Below are 24,405 nucleotides of genomic sequence, written 5' to 3' on the forward strand. Positions count from 1 at the left end.
TGATTCCTTAAAAGAAAAAAAAAACACCTAGAAATGATGGTAGATATTTATTACGAGTTGATTCTTCCATGTCAAGTATTTCAAACTTTATTAGACCAGATGTAGTTTAAAATCCGTTTGCGAGTCAACGTCATGTAGAAATAAAAAAATACAGTAATCTAAAAATACATCTCGCATAAAAACACAAAGTGTTTATTTATAAGTTCCCTATCGTAAACCTTTAAATAATTCAAATCCAGAATATAACCATCAAAGTGCAAACATGAATTCCCTATAACGTTAGTAAAACTCCTACTCACCCATCACTTATCGATAAATCTCTATTAACAAAAATTAAAGGTGCTTTCTGAAACTGCATTTCTTTTTGTAATGGTCCAATCTGCGATTTCAGAAACAAAACGGGTGTTGCTCAACACAAAGAGTAGTATGAATTAACATACAAGAGGTTCAGTCTACATTTTTTTTATGGCACAGGTCAATTGCATTGCTTGCAGAAAAACACTTATTTTTTATTTTACCCTAATAGTAACATAACCCACCTGCAAAAGTACTAACGCACGTCTGATATATGTCTCATAACCTACAGTAGTGTTACTTTTCAAACTCAAACGTGCCGACCATAGCAGTCATCCCAAACCACACCAGAGCATTGTAAGGTAGAGTTGAAATTTTAACTGTATGAATCCCAAGCCAAATCATGATAAGAAAATGGCAAATTAGTTGTTAAAGACATCAGACAAGAACACTTGTAAGCCATACAGCCGGAGGACGAGGAAGTGTCACGTCTAGATCTTCGTCTGTTTGAGTTCTGACGAAACAGAATCTCTTTTAACCATCTCAATATGTTTCTTATGCTTGTCTTCTGGCTCGTGCTCTTTAAATTTCGACTCGATCTCTTCCGGATCCATGTAGGTGTAGAAGTAAGCCATGATGGAGAAGACGATACTCACAGCCACCAAAAGGGAGGCGAACAGGATATATTCTGCCCACTGTAGATAAGGAAACGCATATACGTAGCCGTCAGTAACAATCGCAAACCATAATTGGCTTTTGACCCACAGTTTTAAATAGCATACCTGATCTGGAAGTGTGCCTGCCTCAGCCACAATGAGTACAATAATGTTGCCCACAGCTACAGTCAACAGCCAGCCTGCCTGGAGGACCGATTTCATGTTGCTCGGTGCCTAAAAGGTAACAAAACCACAAGGTAAGACTACTTTTGTTCAAACTCTTTAAAGGGACACTCCACTTTTTAAAAAAATGCTAATATCCAGCTCCCCTAGAGTTAAACGTTTGATTTTTACCATTTTGGAATCCATTCGGTAGTGATATTACGCACTGCCCGAAAACAGTCCCCTTGGTAACTTTCAATAGCAGTGGACTATTTTCAGGTGCTGCGTAATATCATTGCACCTGATGCAGCCATGTTACGGCAGCAAAGTCCTTGATTATTACGCCAGATTGAGAGTATAGTTAATTTTCCGTCAGCCTCAGTATACGATGTAACTACAGAACAGTCAAGTTTTAAAAAGAAAATATATCGAAACTCTTTGGTTATTTTTAGCGCAATGCTAATGGTCTAATCAGATTCAATGGATTATGCTAAGCTATGCTAAAAGTGGTATCGCCAGACCCGGAGAACATCTGAATGGGTTCCAAAATGGTAAAAATCGAACGTTTAACTCTAGGGGAGATGGAAAATTTGCCTGGAGTGTCCTTTTAATGAGTTTAGCTCCAACCCTAGTCTCACACATCACGATTGGACCAACATTTCTTTAGTTAGAACCATTTTTCAGTTTTGTCGTGTTATAGCTCCAACTAGTGGTTTAGCTCCGTAATTTGACCCAGTTTTGTATGTGGACCCATACAAGTCTGGTGTCAATATCTCATTCCCATCAATAGCTATTGCTAGTCAAGTAAAAGTGGCAATGCCCACATTAAACATTTTGGCGTGGTGGTCTGGTGATGAATCGAATATTTGATATTCAGTTTAAAAATGTTTTAATTTGATTATGGATAGAAAACCTAGGGCCCGTTTGCAAAAATAGGTTTTTAACATAATGCTGAATATCTAGCAGATGATTCGACTTGCACCAGTGTTTTTTGAGGCAAAGTTGTTTAGAATAAGAAGTTGTAACAAATGATATGTTTCTTTTAATATAAGAAACATGGCATAACATACAACTACTTACACATAGAAAAAAGTGAAAGTGGCCCCAGTGGCTGATTTAAAAAAAAAAATTCCCCTTAGGGGCCATGAGTCAAACAGGCCCATCGGGTTTTGTCCGGTAGTGGCTAGAAGGGATACACCTACTGCCAAAATCTAGCTGGATGAGTGCTGTTTTTAACCTAAATTTAACCCCCAACCCTAAACCCAACATCTTGCGAGATTAAGGCCATAGCTGTATACCTTCTAGCCAAACCTGTTTTGTTCCAAACGGCTTCTGTTAACCTTGTCTATTAGGTTTTTAAAGGAATAGTCTACCCTTTTGCCATATTAAACTATGCCATTACCTTAAATTGGACGAATCAATACATATCCATCCTTCTTCAATGCGTGCACTGCACAGCGCGTCGTGAATGCGCCAGCACTAAGCCCAGACCCATTCATTCCTATGGTACCAAACAGGGAAGCCACCAAACACTTCTGTGTTTTCCCTATTTAAAGACTGTTACATGAGTAGTTATACCAGTAAGTATGGTGCCACAAAATAAACCTTTTTTTTGGTGCCATAGGAATGAATGGGGCCAGGCTAAATGCCAACACATTCACAACGCGCTGCACAGTTCACGCATTGACAAAAGATAGGTATGTATTAATTCGTCTAGGTTAAGGCAATAACATAGCTATATGGCAAAAGGGTAGACTATTCCCTCAAACTCGATTAGCAATGGCTGCCATGATTTGTTTTTTGTTTTGTTTTGTTTTTTAATATCCTTATAGAAAATCAGTTGTACTCTTGGACAAAGACAATGCATTACATGACAGTATGGTGGAAATATTTTCATGGCCGAAATGAAAGCGGAGATACGTTTTGTTTGTCGTGACTTCGAATGCAGAGCTTGAATATTAAATGTTAGTGTCTTTGAGGGTTGAAACCAAATTCTGCATGAAATTTAGTTCATTATTAACAGCACCCCATACCTGTGCGTAGGAGAAGTCCAGTCCAGTGACGGAGAACATCACTTCTCCACAGGTCAACAGAAAGTATTGAATGATCTGCCAGGCCATGTGGACTGTGTTTGGTTTAATATCTTCTATATTATTAAGGTTGTCACACTGCGTAGACAAAAATAATGTTATTTTACATTAGAAAAGCCCAACACATCACTAAATTTACCTATTCTAATCGATTCAAGATCATGTCATCAAGATGCTTTATGTCTACAGCTGTTCAACCTACGTTGCTCAAATCGAAATTGCTGGGAATCACAATGGTGTAGGAACTACCAAAGCCCAGTGTCATGATGTAATCGCACTTCTGTCCTTCCTCGTTCGCAATGGTGAAGTTAGCTCTATGAAGTGAACATAAATTGAATGTAATGTTGTTTTCTCGCAAATTGCTGTTAATTCGAGATGCAATTCCTGCATCTCTACAAATATATATTAGCAAACTTTTTGTTAAGTTATATCTTACAGTATCAATGGCTATCATACACGTACGCACAATTTCGTAGATTACCACAAAGACACGTACTTGCCCTGGGGAAGACTGGTGTAGGCTGATACTTCTAATGGAGAGATGGTACCCAATGATTCAGAATTTGTTGAGATGTTTAGTGCTGAGTGAAAGCCATTCACAAATCTAGGGAAAAAAAAATATATATATTTAAAAACTTCAAAAGATTCTTTGTCAGGCTTTAACATGAAAGCTTGCACAAATAGGTTCTTATAGAGGAACCAAAAGTTGGGTTAGGTGTGTAATTTATTATATGCATCTATGAGAACACTTTCAAAAAAGTGCTATTGATTCCATAGAAGAAACATTTCACAAGAACCTTTTTGTTTTACAAGACGATTTTTGTATTGGATAAAAATTCTGTAGATAATAAAACTGTAAGAAATAAATGGTTCTTTTAAAGGGGACAGAGAATGAAAAACCATTCTTACCTTGTCTTTGTTGAATAATGGTAGTCTACCCACATTCACAAACATACAAAAAGTGCTAAACATGCTAAACATCTCAGTCTCATAGAAATTTCTCTTTTAGAAATGTCAGCCAGAAAACAGCCCAATCTGAAAAACTGATGCTTATGACATCACAGGCATCTAACTGCCCATCCACTTTAAAATAATTGGCTACATTTTTTGAGTGGCAACAAAGTCAGCCAATCAGTAATGAGATTGCAAGTTAAGCCAGTAAGGGGAGCCAAATAGGTGCAGAACCACTTGTTTAAAATCCCCCACCCTAATAGAGCTATTTGAGAGAGGTTTTCAGGAAGCTTCTAAGGCATTACAGACCCAAACAACATTTTTTTTGTCTACATGTCACATCACAGAACAAGGATAAATACTCTGTTCAACCATTCTATGTCACCTTTAAAGGTGCACTGTGCTGCCCTAACAAAGGCAAAAGATTGTGAGATTGTGAATTGCAACCAACACAGCTCCCCCATCCTTTCGAAACAACAGGACAAACATGATGTCAGCGAATGTAGGGACAAAACATGCACTGTAGAACATTTAGGGCTACTGTAGAAACGTGGCGGCTCGAAATGGCGACTTCCACGTAAGGGGACACGTGGGGTATGTAGATAAAAATGGCTTATTCAAAGGTAATAAAACAATACAGTTCATTATGTAAGGTGCATATCACACCACTGATAATATAGTTATGTATATTATATTGCATTTCTGTCAAGAGATCCTTCTAATGTACACAATGCACCTTTAACAATTGTTCCTTGGGCAATCAAAAACAGTTATTTTATTGCAGTATTTCTTAAACTTTTAGGCCCCTGGCACCAGCCTGCATCCCCCAGTTTGAGAACCACTTCTTTATAGCACCTTTATAATTTATTTATATGAAGTATTGTTGATAGATTTGAATATTTCAAATTTTCCAGGTAAAAGTTTATGAAGAAACATTTAGAAATGCACTAACTTGATATCATTTGCGCCTTGCTCTGGTTTCTCAGTAGTTTCTAAAATCTGTGAAGAAAAAATAAATGGTTGATCAGAACAGTTAAAGGGATTAAAGGGACACTCCACTTTAAAAAAAAATAGGCCCATTTTCCAGCTCCCCTAGAGTTAAACATTTGATTTTTACCATTTTGGAATCCATTCAGCCGATCTCCTGGTCTGGCGGTACCACTTTTAGCATAGCTTAGCATAACCCATTGAATCTGATTGGACCATTAGCTCTCATGCCGGCTTAATAATCAAGGACTTTGCAGTGCAGTGCCCGAAAATAGTCCCCTGCTATTAAACTACTTCCGGGCGCTGCGTAATATCATTGCACGTGCTGCAGCCATGTTACATCAGCAAAGTCCTTGATTATTACGCCAGAATGAGAGTGTGGTTCCTGGCCATATCAGCCTAGAAAATCGCAACTTTTAATTTTCCGTCTGTCTTTGTACACAATGTAACTACAGAAGAGTCAAGTTTTAAATAGGAAAATATAAAAAGTCTTTGGCTGTTTTTGAGCGTGATGCTAATGGTCTAATCGGATTCAGTGGATTATGCTAAGCTGTGCTAAAGGTGGTACCGCCAGACCCGGAGCTGGAAAATGACTATATTTTCAATAAAAGTGGGGTGTCCCTTTAAGAGTAGAAAAATATCAAAATGTTATACGACAACAAAACAATTCTTATGATGAGCACTTACGATATCTTTAATTCCTGCTGAACTAATTAAAACCGTTTGCCTCCTTCCAAACCAAAAACGAGTCTCAACGGCGTATCCTCCACCAATCGACACACTATATTCTAGATTTTCAAAAGTCATATAATCACCCGAGGTCTAAAGGGAACAAGAGGAAATGATACCGTTAAAAATGTACTGTATGGTTTAACAGTATATACACTATTGTTAAAAAGTTTAGGATCACTTCATTCTTTTTAGTAGTTTGCCTCACATTTTAGAAAAATAGTAAACTAAGCAACAACACGCATCAAAAGGAATTGTTGTGATTAAAACAACTGACAAAAAATGAAAATTATGTTAGCATCTTCAAAGTAGCCACTTTGCAGTTTACACTCTTGCATTTTATCATCCAGCTTTTTGAATGTCTCCATCTTTGGTGGGCTCTTACTGGCTACTTTCTTATGTTCACGTCTAAATCACAGATTAAAAAAAACACTGATTTAAAGCCAGGGCACATATTATGCCAAATTTGACTAGATGTAATATAAGTCTCAGGTGTGCCTAGAATGTGTCTGTGAAGTTTCAGCTCAAAATACCCCACAGATCATTTAATATGGCATGTCCAAAATGCCCTTATTTGTGTGAGAGCAAAAAAGCACTGTTTATGTGTGTACTTTTAAATGCAAATGAGCTACAGTTCCTATCTTCAGGTGCATTAGCGCAACAGTGTGTTAACAAACACATTTAGAAAAGCTTTCAGGAAAAAATTAACCAGTCAGTCAGTAGATGAGGCAGGGCTTTTTGTTTTTGTGATGTCACATTAACAAGAGAATCAAAACAGCATGTCTAATCAGACTGCTTTGGTTTAATGGGGATTAAAAAAATAAGTATTTACTGTAGGTTGGTTGTGTTCACACACTGCCAACACACATCTATGTCTAAACACCTTGTAAAAGTGGATCTTGCATAATATGTGCCCTTTAAAAATAAAATGTTGTTGAAAGAGAATTATTGGTTTGCATAATCATATTTTGTTGTCTACAAAAGTCATTTAAACCTTTCAAGCATGCACCTTTTTAAGAACCTGGCACACATTACCGTCAAGTTATCCTAGACTTTCGAACTGTTTCTGTTGGAATATTATAAAGTAGGAAAAAATAATGATTACTGGTTTGTTTGTAACTTGCCTGAAAACTAGACACATTAAATGTTTCTCGTCCCTCCACCGAAACGCTCTGACCTACAACGTCCAAGTTCAGGAACCTCACGTGGGCTTGGGACCTTGAGGGAAACTTGGGCAATGTGTCCTGTTGGATTGAAATGCATGTACGTTTTATTTTTCTCACTCGGACCTGGTATCTGCAGTGGTGCATCCTTGTACTTTGATAGGTTTAAAGAAGTGTCAGGTTTTGTTAGTAAGTGTGGTAAGAAAGGAAAGTGTATTGTAAGGTGTCACTCACATCAATCTGAAGCTGCAACAGGGCGGCCGCCACAAATGCCAACGCAGCCATCAGCATACCAACAGTTATCCTCCGCAACGGCCTGGAAGTCACCACGCACGTAAACACAAGGTACACAAATCGAATCGAATGCAAATCTGGAAGGGAGTTGCCCATCTGCACTTACGTGAAGTTAATGTGGCACATTTTGATAAGTGGGTACACCAAGTTGTCCATGATGGGCACCATAATCACAATCAGAATGGGGTTCACGATCTGCAGCGGAGCACAAAGGATGCTTTCATTTCACATTGTAAACGTAACACATGCACTGCATGTATATGTAAGCAATACTATCACGCATTTACCTGCATCTGATCGGGTTGAATGAGAAATCCTCCCTGTGGTGGCAGACAAAAGACAGAATTTAAGCCAATTTGGTACATATTGGCTCTCTAGTTTCCTTTAAAGGTGCATTGTGTAGCTTTTAAAAGAATCTCTTGATCGAAATGCAATATAGTATACTATATAACTATATTATTTGTGGTATATAAAAACCTTACAGAATTAACTGTATTGTTTTATAACCTTAGAATGAGCCGTTTTTATCTATATACACAGAAGTCGCCCTTCATCTTTCGACAGTAGCCCTAAACTACCGTGTGGCGGCTACCGTATGCGTTTTGAAATTGAGGGGGGAGGTTGCCAATTGCAATTCGCAATCTCACCACTAGATGCCGCTAAAATGTACACAGCACCTTTAAAACTGTAAAATGCAAAAATGTCACTTTAACTTACAAAGTCGCCATTCATAGTGGTGGCCTGGAGGGTCCAGCGGGAGCCCTGAAGAGAATAAAAAGTCATGCTGACATTTTTGTAAAACATTTTGTGTGTGAATCTCTGCTTGAATATGTGAATGTGTTTGTGGCATCACTGTTTGTCTGTATACTGACCTGCTGGTCGAATAAAGCCCAGAACATTGGCAGAGGGATATAGAGAAACAGCACCTTCAATACCATTTTCACTTGAGCGATCAGGAGTTTCTGCAAAGAGAGTGTGTTCAATCTCATGATGTCATATCTACAGTATACATTTTTGAACCCACAGCATTGCAAGGAATACTGTGTGTCTAACATACATCATATTTTTCTTCAGCCCAGTCCATCCAGTGCTCTCTTTTTGGGTACTGGCTGCCACGTTTTTTGAAACGGTTCTTAACTGCGAACTGCAGAAGAGAAAATACATCCAGGTGAGGCTACTGTACCGGATTACTTTGTGCTGCATGCTATAGTTGATGTTACAACTAAGACATTACCGATAAGTACGTTTTTAAAAACATTTGGCTGATAATTTAAGCCTTAAGATGCGATGTATTGTTGATTTTTTTTGTAAGTGTGCATATTTAAATTTAAGCTAAAGTTTTAAAATCCCGTTTTCTGAATGTTTGACCCATGTACATCATATACATATTTTAATAAATTGTTATCTAAATAAATGTATGTATGTTCTTACACCAATGCACTTTACGACTTCCAACAAGATGTTTCCTTTAGGGGTGTCCATCACGTACATGCCTCTGCCCAAGATGAACACAACTGCACAAAAAAGAAATATTCGTTAGTCACTGCTGCCACCGTGTGGTCATACACGGTATCGCACGATAGATAACACACAATGAGGGCGACCACCATAAGAGCTGCCGGGACACCGAAGGCCAGCGGGTAACATTTCTGCTGTGTGTGGATACCACACGTCTGAGCTGATGAACAGAACAAATTTATACAAACACAATGAGAGAGACGCATTTAATCTTAAACAAACGTACAGCGTCCTCATCGAATATTAATAACGCATGCGCAATACACACCTCTCAGAATGGGTGTGATGAGAGTTGAGAGAAGACTCCCGGCGTTAATGGACAAATAAAATATGGAGAAGAAAGTACTTCTTTGTTTCTCCTGCAAGAAAAAAAAACAGTTTTAGCATCAACAACATAAAAAAACGGCTTTTGTGGACTAAACGCAACTTCCGGTTGACGTTTACATAGAATACATAACAACAGAGTCATTTTACAGTTACAGTTAAGTTTATTTCTGATAACAAGGGAAACATGACAGGTTCAATACCTCCGTTCGTATATCATATCTAAGGCGTATCCTCTATTAAACTGAGCTAACGTGTATAATGAATGTATACAATGCTACAATGCTACAGATCCTTCAAGCTAGTGTGTAACGTAAAATGAATGTATACAATGCTACAGGTTCTTCAATTCTCGCCTTGCCGCCAAACCTTTCCGCATTATTGTGATCCAATCCATGCAACCCCTCATCCTTAGGAAACCAAACCATCTTATTTTCGACAAGGTGTTCGTTTCAGAGATCAGTTTAGTCAGACAGATAAATAAATACAGACCGGTTCAGGCGCGTAACCGCGACAACACGCGTGCGTCTGATGAACTTATTCAATGTAGCCTACTCCTTTACAGTACTACTTAAAACGCTATGTGTTTTAAATAATTAAAAACATTTGTATGAATTTTATTGCAAAAAATTTGTAAACTGACTATAACTTTTGTTATATGTTAAGTATATGTTAATAGTATGCAATGTTATGGATTTACACACTTTAAACAATTTAACAAATACTGCACTGTAAAAAAAACTTTGCTGCCTTACATTTTTTTGTTAAATCAACTCAGATTTACAAGTCATTTTAACTTACTATTATTTATCTTGAGTAGAGATGAGTTGTTATAACTACAGGTAAGTTGACTTTTCACAACTAAGTTGTGACAACTCTTCTCTGTTGACATGACTTGTAAATCTGAGTTGATTTATCAAAAAATTTTAAGGCAGCAAAGTTTTTTTTACAGTGCAGTATTTGTTAAAATGTTTACCTTTAATAAAATATCCCATATGGCAAAAAATAAATTTCCCTTGCCCAAAATATGTTTTAAATATATGCTAAATACATTTTGTAGAAAGTAAAGCTTAAATATTAGTGCTGGCTCACAATTAGTCGCGACTAATCATTTGCAGAATTAAAGTTTTTGTTTACATATTTTATAATGTGTGCATGCTGTGTATAATAATTTTGTTTATATAAATACACACACATACATGTATAATTTTAAGAAAAAATATATTTATATAATAAATATTTATATATAATATTATATATAAATATAAACATGTATATACACATGCAAATGTTTCTTAATTATATACATGCGTGTCTGTGTGTGTATTTATAATTACTATACACAGTACACCCACATATATTATGTAAACAAATACTTTTATTCTGCAAACGATTAGTCGCGACTAAACGTAACGCAGCACTATTAAATATATTTTATAACCTTTAGCATATATTTCAAAATGTATTTCAGGGGCAACAAATACATTTTTCCAGGCCAAAATATATAAGTTTGTATAAAATGTCTAAAGTATAAACTGTATATGTATGTATAAAATATAAAATTATAAGTATGTTTTTGCAGTTGAAAATATATTGAATATTAACCTTTTCAAACCTGTTATGATTACAGGTTTTTAACATACAACGGTGTTCTTTCAATGGTACGTGAATATAAATGCTTTTAAAATATATTTATTTTAAAAATATATTTAAAAATTGCCAAAAAATGTGTTGGTGTTTGTAAACATATTTCAAAATATATTTCAGAACATACAGTATATTCTTTGCATATTTTGAAGTATATTTCAAATTATATGTTCAAATATATATTTTTTGACATATGGAATGATTTTCAGATTTTATGGTAGTGGCCATATTTCACATTAACCATTTGCAAAGTCTAGTTTATTACATATATGCATATTTATCTGTATTATCTAGTCTACGTTTTACTATAAGACAAAAATGGGGGCTTGTAGCTTTTGGTATGTTTAAGGGGCCTTCAAATATTCTTTCAAATCTTAATCGAAGTGGAGGTGAATGGATATTTACATTAACATTTAAATGGGAGAGCGTTTATCATTTTGTTAAAGGAGGCAACAATAGTCTAGAACAGTGGTTTTCAAACTAGGGGCCGGGGCCCCCAGGGGGGCCGCGAGATGGTGCCATGACATTTTATAAAATACATTCATTTATCATGAATTCTGTGTAATTAAACCTAAAAAAATATAAGCCAACTAACCAAAAGCACTACTAGGTATAATTTAATAAGTTTTGTTTAATTAAAATATTACATTTTAAAGCTGTTTTTGTCATAAATTTTCTTTCAGGGGGCCGCAAAAAAAATGCACTGTACACAAGGGGGGCAGCACGCTGAAAAAGTTTGGGAACCACTGGTCTAGAATGCTACAATTACATTTTAAATATGATGAACAACAGAAAATTGTTCATATTTATACATTTTCATAGCATCTGCTCATGCCCCATTCACCCTGTTTAGTTTTAAAAGATGAAGCGTTGTAGTAATCAGCGTTAGCGTTAGTCATAAGAAATTACCCACTTGTGAAATAGTTAGAGTTGTGAGATCGGCTTTGAACGATATCTATTAGACTTTGAATGCAGAGCTAAACGTTTCATATTTTGTGACCTTTGAAAACGTGTGTCGCTGTGGCACCAAGGGTGTAGGAGGGTTCAGGTGCCTGCTAATCAGTTGTTTGTTAATATCTAACACACTGTATCAGAAACTTAACCTTGAGCTCTGATCATATCAGAACAGCTGATATGAACATTTAGTACTGGAAAGTAAACAAGAATCATTACGTGTGCATTTGTGTATGTGTGTGTGTGCTTGTCCACATGCCTGATGATCTTGAAACTGATCTCCTCCAAACGCAGCCACGCAGGGTTTAATACCTCCAGTCCCCAAAGCAATAAGCATGAGTCCCAACATGGACAAAACACTAAAATAAAGTGAAAAATCTCCAAAATTACATTCGGCTCACATTCAATATAATCTTTACATATACATCAAATACATATAATGTAATGGCTTACTCACATATGCAGAGTTAAGTTGTCAGGGTTGCCGTCTCTATCGCTGTCTGTAATGTCGTTGATGGAACTGACGGCCATGACCACCTGACCAATACAGTAGACTATGGACAGGTACACGATAGTCCTGTGGAAAGTAGAGATGTTGAAGTGGAGATGTCCCTCAATATGACTTTCATTGCATGCTAAATTCCTAATAGTACATTTGCTAGGTAACCAGGCTAGATCAGCCCTGATCCTTACTTGAACTTGCCAAGCCATGAGTCTGCTATTATAGCTCCCAGGATGGGTGTAAGGTAGCACAAAGCCACAAATGTGTGGTAGATGGTGGTGGCAAGGTCGTCATCCCAGCGGAGAAAATACCTAAAGTACAGGACCAACACAGCTGAGAGAGAGAGAGAGAGAGAGAGAGAGAGAGAGAGAGAGAGAGAGGAACACAATAGAGGTTCATAAACACAGATCACATAGTTTTTTGTCGCTTTGCGTGGTTTATTTGGTCTCACCTCTCATGCCATAGTACGAGAATCTCTCACAGAACTCATTCACCACTATGAAAAATATACTGATGGGATATCCACAACATTCGGCCTACAAGCACACAAAGTCATATAAACATTCATGCAAAACTTCCTGAAATACCAAACGTCACCATATTTCAAGACATATTTGTAAAAGTTTAATTCTGTTTGCTCAGATCTACAGTTAAAGTATTAACTCTTAATATTTCAGGACAGCAAATCTTACACTTTTCTTGGACTTCTTTTCACTTCCTTGTTCTTTGTCTGCAAAACATTATGCATAGTGTCAAAGCCTGTTGTTTTCCAGCTAAAATCACATTTAAATACAATTGGAAAATGCCTGTCAATGCTGAGCAGTCTTGTTAACCAATATACATATTTATGTATGTATTCATATTGCAGGTGGACATAACATCAAGGTTTCCTCACCGTCCATGATGACTGCTTCGTCTGAGGTTGCCTTCTAGTTCTTAATAATATCCGTTGTTACGGAGAGAAACTCGCACACGGTCCCTGAGACAGATGGAGACAGATGGAGCTGTACTCTGAAGACCTGGGACACAGGTAGCAGGATTTATAGACTCTGGGCAATACATTGAGCCTCAGTCACTAGTGGGTTAAAATAGGTTTGACGTGGTTGTTTATGACAGGAATATGACTGAGTGTGGTGGGGTGGGTGGATTGAGCTAATTAAGGAGTTGTCCAGTTATTTACAGCTTTCTTATCGATCTATACCATAAATCAAACAATGTGAACTTTTGTTTTTTTAATAAAAAATGCAGTTAATAATTAAAATCATAAAAGTTTATCATGTTAAAAATGAAAGCAGCTAAGAAAATGCTACATTTGATTATTTATGCTTTGCAGATATTATTTTATGATCAGAGCTTTGAAAACAAAAATAAATGTGACCCACTCTGTGAAAACCCCCAAGCTAAAGTCATTGTTTACTGATTCACAGTTTTACATTAAAATATAATTTAAAAAACGTTTTGTGAAAATATAACCTTGATTAAAGGGGCCATGACATGAAAATCTGACTTTTTCCATGTTTTAAGCTAACGTAACACATGCTGTTTCTTCATTTCTGATGTTAATCTGGAGTACCTATAGAGTAGTATGACATCCTTTATATCTCCGAAGAGTCTTTAGTTTAATCAGATTTATAAAAGAAAGATTCGCTTTACCGAATCTTTCCGATAACGTACAAAAAAATGAACAAGGAGGAGTTACTACCGCGGGTGAAGCGAGTATGAGTCATGCAACACTATACAACACTTATAACTTATGATTCATGTTCGTGTCATTTATATAATATGCACGCGCCTATTTCCAACATAAGACAGAAGTCTTACTTACGGCATGCAACTCACGACCCGGTTTGGAAAATCCAGCGCATCAAACACACACGCAAAACTCAGCTGCTACCCCGGATAATAAACTATATCCATTTTTTTCATAAGGCTGGATTTCTTCTCCTTACATCCAAAAACACACTTCTTTCGTGCCATTGTTGAGTTTTGAAATTAAACAAAGCTGTGTGGCGTGATAAGATGTTTGTAAGTTGTAGCGTCTCCCGCTGATTGACAGGTGGGCGGGGATTTCTGGGAGAAGTGCCCTTATAAAGAAGTGATACGTATAGAAAACCCCTGAAACGTCAGTTGGACCTGTAATCGAAAAAAACTTTCCGAAACTTGTACGAACCTTGCCGAAGTGCATTCGGCACAGAAATACTCTGTAACACGCCCACATGCTTTTTTGACACTTTGCCTACGTTTAGCATGAGGAAACAGCTCTATAACCATGTTAATAAGTCAGAATGCTTGAAATACCATTGAACCACCCCTTTAAAGGAACAGAATGTAAGGAATTGTATCAATTAATCATAAAATGGCCCTGATATGTCACTAGACATTAAGAAATCATTTTCATTTCAAATACTTATATCACTGACAACAGTGGTCCGGCCAGAATATTGTCATTTAAAAAGAGTTGCAGCCCTCAACTGATGCTTATGTTGTCATTTTGTGTATTGGCCACCAGTTGTGGGATTGCAGTACCAGTTTTAGACACAAGTTTTGTGATTGCAATACCAGTTTTGGCCACAATCCTACATACTGTTCCTTTAAGTACTATGATTGGGTCCCCAGTGCTTCTATCTACCTAGAAAATGTGAAAAAGATCAACCCAGTAGCTTAGTTTTGGTAAACCATTCTCTACAAGCACATGAAAAAATAGGTTGAAATTTGGCTCTCCTTATGATGTCATAAGGAGCTCTTATTATAATAATACCACCCCTTAATCTACACTATCCAACCACAGCACTGCCATTTAGTGCAGAGAAAAGCACAATTAAGTTTTAATTGCAACAAACCACCATCATTGTGATCAGTGTTTGAATTTCATTAGCTCATTTGCATTTTAAAGGACACACCCAAAACGGCACATTTTTGCAAACACCTACAAAGTGGCAATTTTAACATGCTATAATAAATTATTTATATGGTATTTTGATCTAAAACTTCACATATGTGCTCTGGGGACACCAAAGATTTATTTGACATCTTAAAAAAGTCTTGTGCCATGGCACCTTTAATATTGACTGAGTAGGGTCATGTCAAAGATTGAAATCAAACAAATTTGTGAAATAAAATTCTCACAGTTAGACAGGGTTGCCAGGTCTGCGTTACAAAACCAGCCCAATGATCAATCAAAACTCGAAGCCTCAGGGTGTCTCCGAACAATTTTGAAAATTTTAAGTAGAACATTTTTTAGGTGTTTCCAATTGAAATTGAAGTTTTCACCTTACATTTTTTACTTAAAAATTGGAAAATTTTATTACATTTTTGAGTTCCAACTTTTACATTTTAAAATGTGTAAAAGCTTTTACTTTGTTAAAGCTCCAAAACTGAAGGCTCATTTAATGTAATTATTAACTCTTTTAACATGGTTCTCAAAAGCTAAAACTGCGTAGTAATAACTTGTTGATTAGATATGCGGGATAACAGTGGTACAATCGAAACACAGCCAACACATCACCATGTGATCAAACTAGAACGCATCATAATGGTATTTATTACCCTCTCTTGAGTGTACATTTAATTACAACCCCATTACATAGACACCTGTCACAGCAGCATCACTGTAGTTGAAAGTAAGAAAAAAAGCATAAGAAATTTTTAAATTCTATCATGACTGCATTGTAAATAAATTAAACTAGGGTATATTATGAGGTACATGAGCATTTGGCTGACCGAAATAAGCAGAAATACTCACAAATCCTCGCTCGAACAAAAGCAAACTCTTCTCACTTGAAAATTTAAAGGCTGTGCCTCAACACAGTGATGTGTAAATGTCGTCCACTGGTTGTTTTGCACAACTTAAACCACAGACCATGGAGATTGGTTAGAAGGCAACATTGTGGCAGAATTGTGACAACCTCAATCCACAAAGTAGAAACCCCAGCCTTTTGCTCATGTTGTTACAATGTTGTTAGAAAGTTGGCTACGTTGAGACAACATTCTGTGTTTGCTGGTTATAACATAGGATAGTTCACCCAAAAATGAAAACAATTTCTGTCATCATGTACTCACCCTCATGTTGTTCAAAACCTGTATGAGTTTCTTTATTCTGTTTGAACACAAAAGGAGATATTTTGATGATAATATAAAATGATAACAAAGAAAGGTTCTGAATAACATTAGGGTGAGCACATGATGACAGAATTTTCATCATTTTGGGTGAACTATCCCTTTAAGGGACTTTGAAATGACAGTGTTCTGAATGACTCTTTCACAAACCACAATGTCAGCTGTTACACAGTAATAAAATGACTTACATAACTCAGTACACCAAATGGAGGCCAGACGTAAGCACTGATGTTTGGAGATGTTTGAGTTAATGGAAGTGACACAGAGAGTGAGAGGTAAACAAACTCCCCCCTCCGTTCAGAGATACCCCATGTACAATGTTTAGAGAGGAGAGTGGGCAGATAGACAGGATGGTGTGTGTACGGTATGAAGTCCAGTCAGCAGGTTATATTTTGAATGCACAGAGAAACCAGCAGTGCTAATGTAGCTCAACTGGTAGAGCATTGCATTAGCAACACCAAAGTCAAGTTCGATTCACACTGAAAACATACCGATTTTAACATGTATAGCTTGAAGCAAATTTTGAGTTAATTCAACTTAGAAGTATTAGTTGACACAACATTTTTACTTATTTTTGGTTAAATAAAATTTTTAGGTTGAATTAACTCAAATTTGTAAGGCAACCAGGTAGCTTACTTTAAGTCGAACCAACACTTTTTGAGTAGCTATGTTTATATGCACAACATTTTGTCAGTCCGACAGAATTTAATCTGTTTGTTTACATGTACATTCTATATAATCTATAATGCGCAAGCGCACAGTCAGGGTTGCCAGATTCGCATATCAAAAGCATCCCATACATTTAAAACTAGCTCAAAAGCATCCCAATGACTATTCACAGCCCAAAATGATAACTAATGAACGAAATCCTTTCATCTTTAACCCTCAGAAAAAACTCAACTCGTGGAAACAGTAGCCCAAATCTGAATCTGAAAAAAGCAGAGGACTTGGCAACACTGCACACTGATTGAGTTCACGCTTTATCTCAGAATAAATGTACAAAGTCAAAGCTGAGTTGTTCTTAAGAAGTTCTTAGATATAGGAAATGATAACGCACTTTTTGAAAGGCATGACATTATTTTATTGCTTTATGTAGCCTAATGTTATGATAATTAATAATAATAATAATTAATAATGCGTTTTGCTATTGGCGAGAATCCATAGATATGTACACTAGAGTTCATTGGATTGAATGCTTCAAACAGAGCCACCATCTTGAAACAGGGAATTTCCCGCATCAGCGTCATTGTAGGCAATGGTGTAACGGAAATAAAATCACCATAAATCGTCATGAATGTGATTTTTTGGGATTTCTTTTGGATCGTTTCAACAGTCAGACATGTATTTAGCATTGAGTCCAGAAAAAAATTAAAGTTTTAAAATTTTGAAAATCTACCTTTTCTAACTATAATGCATAGTTGTAGTAGCCCAAACATCCATACGCAGTGCAAAAGTCCGGCATCGTCCATGAATTCGAAGTACAGGCGGAGATAGCAGCGTTACCTAGCTACTTCCAATGACAAGACCCCTGTTCAAAGACAGCACACCACACACAAACAGATTTTCAACCAGAGTCTCGAGTGTGAACACAGGAAATCTCGCAAAATCTCTTGAAACTTCAGAATAAGTATGGCGGACGATATGCAGGAAGAAATTTCAATGATAGGGTTTGGAAAATTCAAAGGAAAAAAGAAAAGGGTTTGGGTGAAGTCGCGGAGACACCGGGAACATGTTCTGCAGAAGTTCACTTTGCATCAACTTCACTTTGTGCTGTGCCATGACTGTTTCCGTCTTCCATCATCTCGCTTTCTGTTTAATATTTACGATTTGCGATCGGGGTGGCTCCAACGTTCTTCCAATCAGGTTCGGACACTCTTAACAGGGCTCCAGACTAACTTTTTTCACTAGGAGCACAGTGGCACCCAATTGAAAATTTTAGGGGCGCAACCAGAAAATTTTGGGGCACAAACCGAAAATCAACATGCTAACCAAATATCCACATTTCTACTAAATCAGCCCGATTACCTTTTGGTGTGTACCCAGCATAAGCTTGTGCATCTGCCAAATGCATTCAGCAATTGTCAAACAAAACTGTAGGCAAATATTACAATTCTATACTCAAATATATTCAAATTCTCTCTAAACAATGTGTTAAGAGCTTTAAATATGGCAGAGATGATTAATGACATGCAATTGATATTGATTTCCCTCTAAAGGCCTCATAATCTGAAGTAGGATCAATGTGGCAGGCTGTAAACTGAAGATGAAGAAAAACAGTAACTTCCTAATGAACTTTATACAGTAAGGATCTTGGTTTGTGTCGGAAATGATAAAGTGCACTGTAATAAATATTATATCATTTTTTTTTAAAGAATAAGGAATTCAAATCTGATACGTTTTTTAAAACCTATCTGTGCGTGTCAGCGTGTTTAGACTCAACACTCATAACTTTAAATGAAAACCCCAAAAAAACGATGTAAGATAATACATTTTATTTGGGGACATGAATATCTTTCCAGAGTGGTGACATTTTTAAATAAAAATACCCCCCGCATATTTAAAACCAATATATGTATAAAACAATTTACATGAACATTAAAACAAACATTACAGAAAGGCTATAAAAATGTGTTCATGTCTTTTGTCCACTGAAAAAAAATGATTCATTCAATGTACTCAATATTTTTAAGGTAGGTTGCAATCAATTTATTTAAGCTACATTTAAACAAAAAATTAGAAAAATAAAATAAAATAAAAAACTTTTGTTTAAATGTAGCTTAAATAAATTAATTGCAATGACTTACCTTAAAAAAATTGAGTAAATTGAATAAATATTTTTTTTTCAGTGTACGGTATATATTGTATTTCACATCTACCCTTCCCACTTTGGCAAGAGATCTTAAGAAAACAAAAGCAGGACAAAATAAAATATTATTGCACTCTTCTACAAAGAAACAGCACTTGTTTCTTGATTTATGATAACACCTCTATGGAAACAAACAAGGACAAGTGTGGAAAGCTTCAGAAGTTTGAGTGGCTCAGGTGATCGTGGGTATTTTCTGTACAGTAAAGCTCAAACTTCCTGGTACACTAAATATTTATATTTAATATAATTACTCCAGTCAGAGGAAGTGATGTCACATCCTCCCTCTCAGGACAGAGCAACAAATTTAAAGATTGGAGAAACAGAGTATATGGGAAGAGAGAAATGAAGGAATGTGAAAGTAAAATGCCGTTTTTTAATGCTTAAATCTGGTTGCAAAAAAATCCTTAGGAAAAACATGTGCCTTCCTTCAATCCATCAAGTCACATGAGAATTGCATCTGGCCATTCCAAGCACATGACACACGTGTTCAATCCCATTGTCCTGGATGCTGATCGATAGGCAATCCATACAGGAATGTGTAAACTTTGTCCAAGTCAAGAAGAGAAGGAAAGACCCGGTGACGAATAAATACTATTTTTCTTTGTTCTTTCGTAGTTTTTATGCCTTTATGCATTCATCTAGGTTTAAGGCCAGGGGTGAGAGATCACACGGAGGAGGCGGAGCTAGGCATGCCATGCAGGGTGGTGCCGCTGGGCGTGCCACTGATGGCATTGAAAATGTGCAGCGAATCAGACAATGCGCTCTTAGTCCCGCCTTCCACAGTAAAGATCTGTTAGAAAAAGAGTGAGGAAGAGCATTTGAAACTGACATTTGAAGATTAAAACTATTCTTTTAGAGATAAGATGATACATTTTAAGCTGCATTACCATCCGATCTATGGGCCGGCATAAAAGAGAAAGAGAAGGATTGTCATGAAGAGTAAAACACAAACCAAACATTCATATTAATGAGGTTTCTCTTAATCTATGGACAGTGACAATGACTCTTATATATTTGAACCAAATAACCACCACATATATACACCGATTGGAAAGAATAAATGTTTAGTTTATTTACCTGTTCATGCATGATCTGGGAAAGCTCTCTGGCCAGATCTTTGTAGCTGGCCTTCATCTCATCATGATATTCGTGCTGGTCCTCCTTGATCAATCTTTCATTTATAGCCAGCGCCTGTCCACACGCTTCCACAAACTGCCTGTATGCACAAATATACATGCACATTAGCCATGCACACAGAAAAGGAAAGAAGACATTTCCTAGTCTCTGACGTGACATTCATTGCTTTCGCAGATGAAAGCAGATGGTGTTTATATACCTGAAGACTTCTTTCAGCTGTTTGACTTTGTTATCTGGGTATTTTTTGGCGCAGGCATCATCAAGAAACGTTCTGGCATATGTAAGTGGCCCAGCATTGACCTGAAGAGAAATAAATATTTATTCAAATGTCTGAGCTCTTGAATTTTGGAAGAATCAGAGGTCATAAAGATCAGTGGATTAATTTAAAGTGCAATATATACGAAGCATCTGCCAAATGCCATTATTAAAAGTGGTGGGTAAGGGACCGTCTAAAAAGTTCACTCCTATAACAAGACGTATAAAAACAAGACCCGCGATGGTAGTGATGGTCAACCATCATTTCATGGCAACACAGTCAACACTACACTATTGTTTCTTTTTTTTCAGCTAGCTGGCATTTAACTTTTAAATGTAGCAATAGATTGTAATAAGATGTGACGTTATTTTTAGAGGAGAGATTTGTTCCCTATTAACTAGCTTTTCTCTTGTCAAAATTTTTGTGTTGGAGTCTAGTTAACACAGATTCACAGCTAATTTACAGCTTTTGTCAAAAATGTAACCTACTTACTGACGGTAGCTCATTAGGTTTTGAAACCAAGCTAAACATTTTGCATTACATTTTTAATACATTTAATGAAAAAGAAAAATAAATTTTAAAAATGTAAAAATAATGTTAAACTAATTTACAATTAAAAAAATGTAAACAATAAAAAATTGTTGGAATAAGCAGGAACTGTGGTGCTGGAGCTGTGGTGTGACAACTTTTTTCTCTTTTTTTATTGACAATTTGATAAAAAAAATAAAAAGTAAAAAAACAAAAAAAATGCTAATACATTTTTTCCACAAAAAAATAAAAAAAAATTATATATATAAATAATATATAAATATCGTTAACATGTACTTATATATATATATATATATATATATATATATATATATATATATATATATATATATATATATATATATATAGGCAATAATGCATTTGATGTTTTTGAGCTTTATGCATCACACACACACCTGTACACTGACGCTCCCTTGTAATTTGAGCTGAAGTCGGATCATGTCGACCTCACTGGCAGCGCAAAGAGCGCGTAGTTCTGCAACCTTCCCGCTCATCTCGTCTATGGCCACCTCGATGGGGCTCAGGTCTGTGTGGTGCTGATACATCACTGCTATCCTCTTCTTGACATATGGGAAACAGTGAGTGGCTGAAATGCAGATAGAGAATCTATAAGCATAAAATAAATGTCACAGATGCAGTTCCTAGCTGAAGTCTAATTAGGCTTGAAGGTTTAACTTGCAGTTATTTGCATTCAGAAGAAAAAGCTCCTAATGGTCAGACCCGAGTTTAACTTTTAAAGAGCACCTACAGTATTTCATTGCTAAAAACCAACATTATTTTGTGTATTCACGTGGTTTATGGTTAAAAAGACACATTATTTTCAACATACAGTACATTTTGTAGCTCCAAATTTCACTCTCTTCCTGAAACGCACGGATTTGAAAAGCTCTGTGTCCCTTATTAGCCAGCTAATCTGTACGTTGTGATTGGCCTGAATACCTCTGACGTCAGCCGGCAATGTGACACTCCTTATCATGTTTGAAAGATTCGCGCACAATGCAATGCTTACAGGAGTTAATTTACAGGCTGAGTCCGAAGCGGAAGGAATTATGGGAATGTCAGTGTTGTTTACATCACTTTGTCTACAATCCGTGTGTTTGTTGTAGTCCAAGAAAAGAGATTTACGTAGGAGACGATAACTCTGGTCATCGTTTACTTTGGGGTTTGTACCTTTTGCATATCGTTAACATGTACTAAAACACACTTACACACCAAAGGAAATGTAAAAATGTGAATTGGACAATAGGTGCTCTTTAAATGACATGATCTAAAATAATGCTTAACCTAAAATTAAGAACAGCTCATTTATTAAAATTGTTACTGCGCATAACTGCATTCCATGATTTACAATCACGGGATTACTAATGGAAGATAAAAACTATAATGTATTTATAAAAAATAGTTACAGGCCAAGGCCCAAGGACATTTGTTCATAAAATTATATTACCCTGTATAGATTGGCTGTGCATTACCCTGCTTGTATACATCCTCTAAAAACTGTGTAATATGTGTATTACCGCATATACTATAATGCTGCCATATATGAACTGATATTTGAACATGTAATATGTCATATTAGCATTAGCAGGAATGCAGAAACCAAACTGTAGGGAAAAATGGTATTTGTACAGTAGGACAGCATTTCAGATTCCCACTCACTAGTGAGGACAGTCCTGCGTTTACACTGTTCCTCGACACCACCATGTTTCTTGCCCGACTCCGTAAACGGCGTCTCGAACACAAAGCGCCGGATGTTGTGGCTCCTCTCAAAGTCTGTCTTTCTCTCCTCCAGCTCCTTCTCTTCCAGGTACGGGGTCACGTGCGTCACCTGGATGTAGGCAAACTTTGCCTCCAGGTCTTTAGGGTTTACCTGAGACAGGTGGGAGAAGATAGTGGTATACAGTTTACGTGAATAGCAATAAAATGCAGATAAATTTATGAATAAACAGTATTCTTGTCTGGGTACAGTAGGTCGAAGGTGTTTCATATGCGTATAAATATTGTTTTATCTCAACTATGACGTGAAGATCGTTGTGTATATGTGTGTATACATGTCAACAGATTACAGTCACTGTACACAGTAGTTGATTGTGCTTTTTGATAAAACAGAAGTGTTTTGCTCACCCTGCCAGAGTCCTGGATCATTTTGACATTTTCTTGGCCAAACTTGTCCGAATAAAGTTTGAGGAGGCGCTGGGAGATCTCTGAGAGAGGAGTAAATTTTGGTTCTTTATAGATGTATTCCTTTCCATCCTCATCTTCAAAGAAACCCTAAAACACACAAAGTGTCTTTGTCACAATGTGTGTAATAGTACATTTGTGTGTGCGGTACATGCATACGAGGGATGGACTTGATGGATGTTTTTTTAATTATTTCATCTTTTAGCAGTGATACTAAAAATCACCAAATTAACATGGTTCAACTTTTAAAAATGCATTGTGGGACCTTTGCATTTTATTTATCTATCTGAGTGTTTTTTAAAGGGGACCTACTATAAAAAATTCACTTTTTTAATGTACTTGAACACCAGTGTGTGTGTAAACAAACAACCAGCCTACACTATCAAATAAATAGTCACAAAAATGGTCCCAAGCTGTCATTGGGGTAGATAACCTTTAAAAAGGTCCTGATGTGTACCATTTAATACAACCATTGTAGTACATTTCGTGTACATGCATACTAAGGATGGACTAGGGTTAGGTAACCTTTAAAAAGGCCCTAATATGTACAATTTAGGGACAGATATGAAGTCTTCTGTAAAAATATGTACCTTTCAAATACTAATATAAACTCAATAGGTGCAAAAGTGTACTTTTTAAAAGGGTACTGCCCCAGTGACAGCTAGGAACCATTTCTTGACCATTTTAATGCAGTTTCTTCAAATGACCCGTTTCAGATTCTCCTCTAGAGTGACATCATCATAGGAAAAGCCCCGCACACAACCGCTGACAATTGTCCCAAACATTTCATTTTTGAAGGAAAGTCTTGAAGAAAATAAACTGCGCCAAATAACTATGCCTCATCTGATTCTTGTAAAACTTAATTGCATGCGAGTATTACACTAACTAGACAACTGGACTAGTCGATTTAAGAAATGTAGTATGCAGTATTGCACATCCCTTACTGTGCGTTCACACCAGATGCAGAAGAGGCGGCAAAAACGCACTATTCGCGCGTTATTGGACGCTTAAACATTTTGAGTGTACTTG

The 24,405-nt window shown here is 36.5% G+C and overlaps 2 protein-coding genes across 7 annotated transcripts in view; both read right to left on the minus strand.

Annotated features, from left to right (window-relative positions):
- Positions 1-34: 34 nt before the first annotated feature.
- slc15a1b (solute carrier family 15 member 1b) lies at positions 35-16,120 on the minus strand. Its single transcript, XM_073870812.1, has 24 exons — positions 16,014-16,120; positions 13,167-13,290; positions 12,964-13,001; positions 12,723-12,807; positions 12,463-12,604; positions 12,227-12,346; positions 12,029-12,128; positions 9,113-9,203; positions 8,915-9,004; positions 8,758-8,834; positions 8,384-8,470; positions 8,199-8,288; positions 8,044-8,088; positions 7,614-7,646; positions 7,433-7,521; positions 7,267-7,348; positions 6,994-7,113; positions 5,828-5,962; positions 5,106-5,152; positions 3,699-3,806; positions 3,405-3,516; positions 3,146-3,280; positions 1,077-1,184; positions 35-989 (listed from the first exon to the last, which is right to left on the minus strand). The coding sequence occupies exons 2-24, from the start codon at positions 13,171-13,173 to the stop codon at positions 786-788; spliced, it is 2,145 nt and encodes a 714-aa protein (XP_073726913.1). The 5' UTR covers positions 13,174-13,290; positions 16,014-16,120; the 3' UTR covers positions 35-785.
- Positions 16,121-18,864: 2,744 nt separating this feature from the next.
- Positions 18,865-24,405, minus strand: part of dock9b (dedicator of cytokinesis 9b) — a 153,186-nt gene continuing 147,645 nt past the window's right edge. For all 6 annotated transcript variants that reach the window (XM_073870819.1, XM_073870817.1, XM_073870816.1 and 3 more), the window contains exons 48-53: positions 23,320-23,466; positions 22,855-23,065; positions 21,591-21,781; positions 20,590-20,690; positions 20,331-20,469; positions 18,865-20,043 (exon numbers count right to left, since the gene is read on the minus strand). In XM_073870819.1, the coding sequence (XP_073726920.1) occupies positions 19,918-20,043; positions 20,331-20,469; positions 20,590-20,690; positions 21,591-21,781; positions 22,855-23,065; positions 23,320-23,466 (915 nt within the window). In that variant the 3' untranslated portion in view covers positions 18,865-19,917. The remainder of the gene's footprint in view (positions 20,044-20,330; positions 20,470-20,589; positions 20,691-21,590; positions 21,782-22,854; positions 23,066-23,319; positions 23,467-24,405) is intronic.

This window comes from Misgurnus anguillicaudatus, chromosome 8 (genome assembly GCF_027580225.2).
Source record: "Misgurnus anguillicaudatus chromosome 8, ASM2758022v2, whole genome shotgun sequence".
Classification (NCBI taxonomy): domain Eukaryota; kingdom Metazoa; phylum Chordata; class Actinopteri; order Cypriniformes; family Cobitidae; genus Misgurnus; species Misgurnus anguillicaudatus.

Bases quoted from the DNA above. Each gene is read 5' to 3' on its own strand.
- slc15a1b (XM_073870812.1), bottom strand. The intron at 7,647-8,043 runs GTAAGTTAAAGT...CTGCCACCACAG, and splicing joins CCACTATGAATGGCGACTTT to GGAGGATTTCTCATTCAACC. The intron at 3,807-5,105 runs GTTAGTGCATTT...TTTTTTCCCTAG, and splicing joins CAAGGCGCAAATGATATCAA to ATTTGTGAATGGCTTTCACT.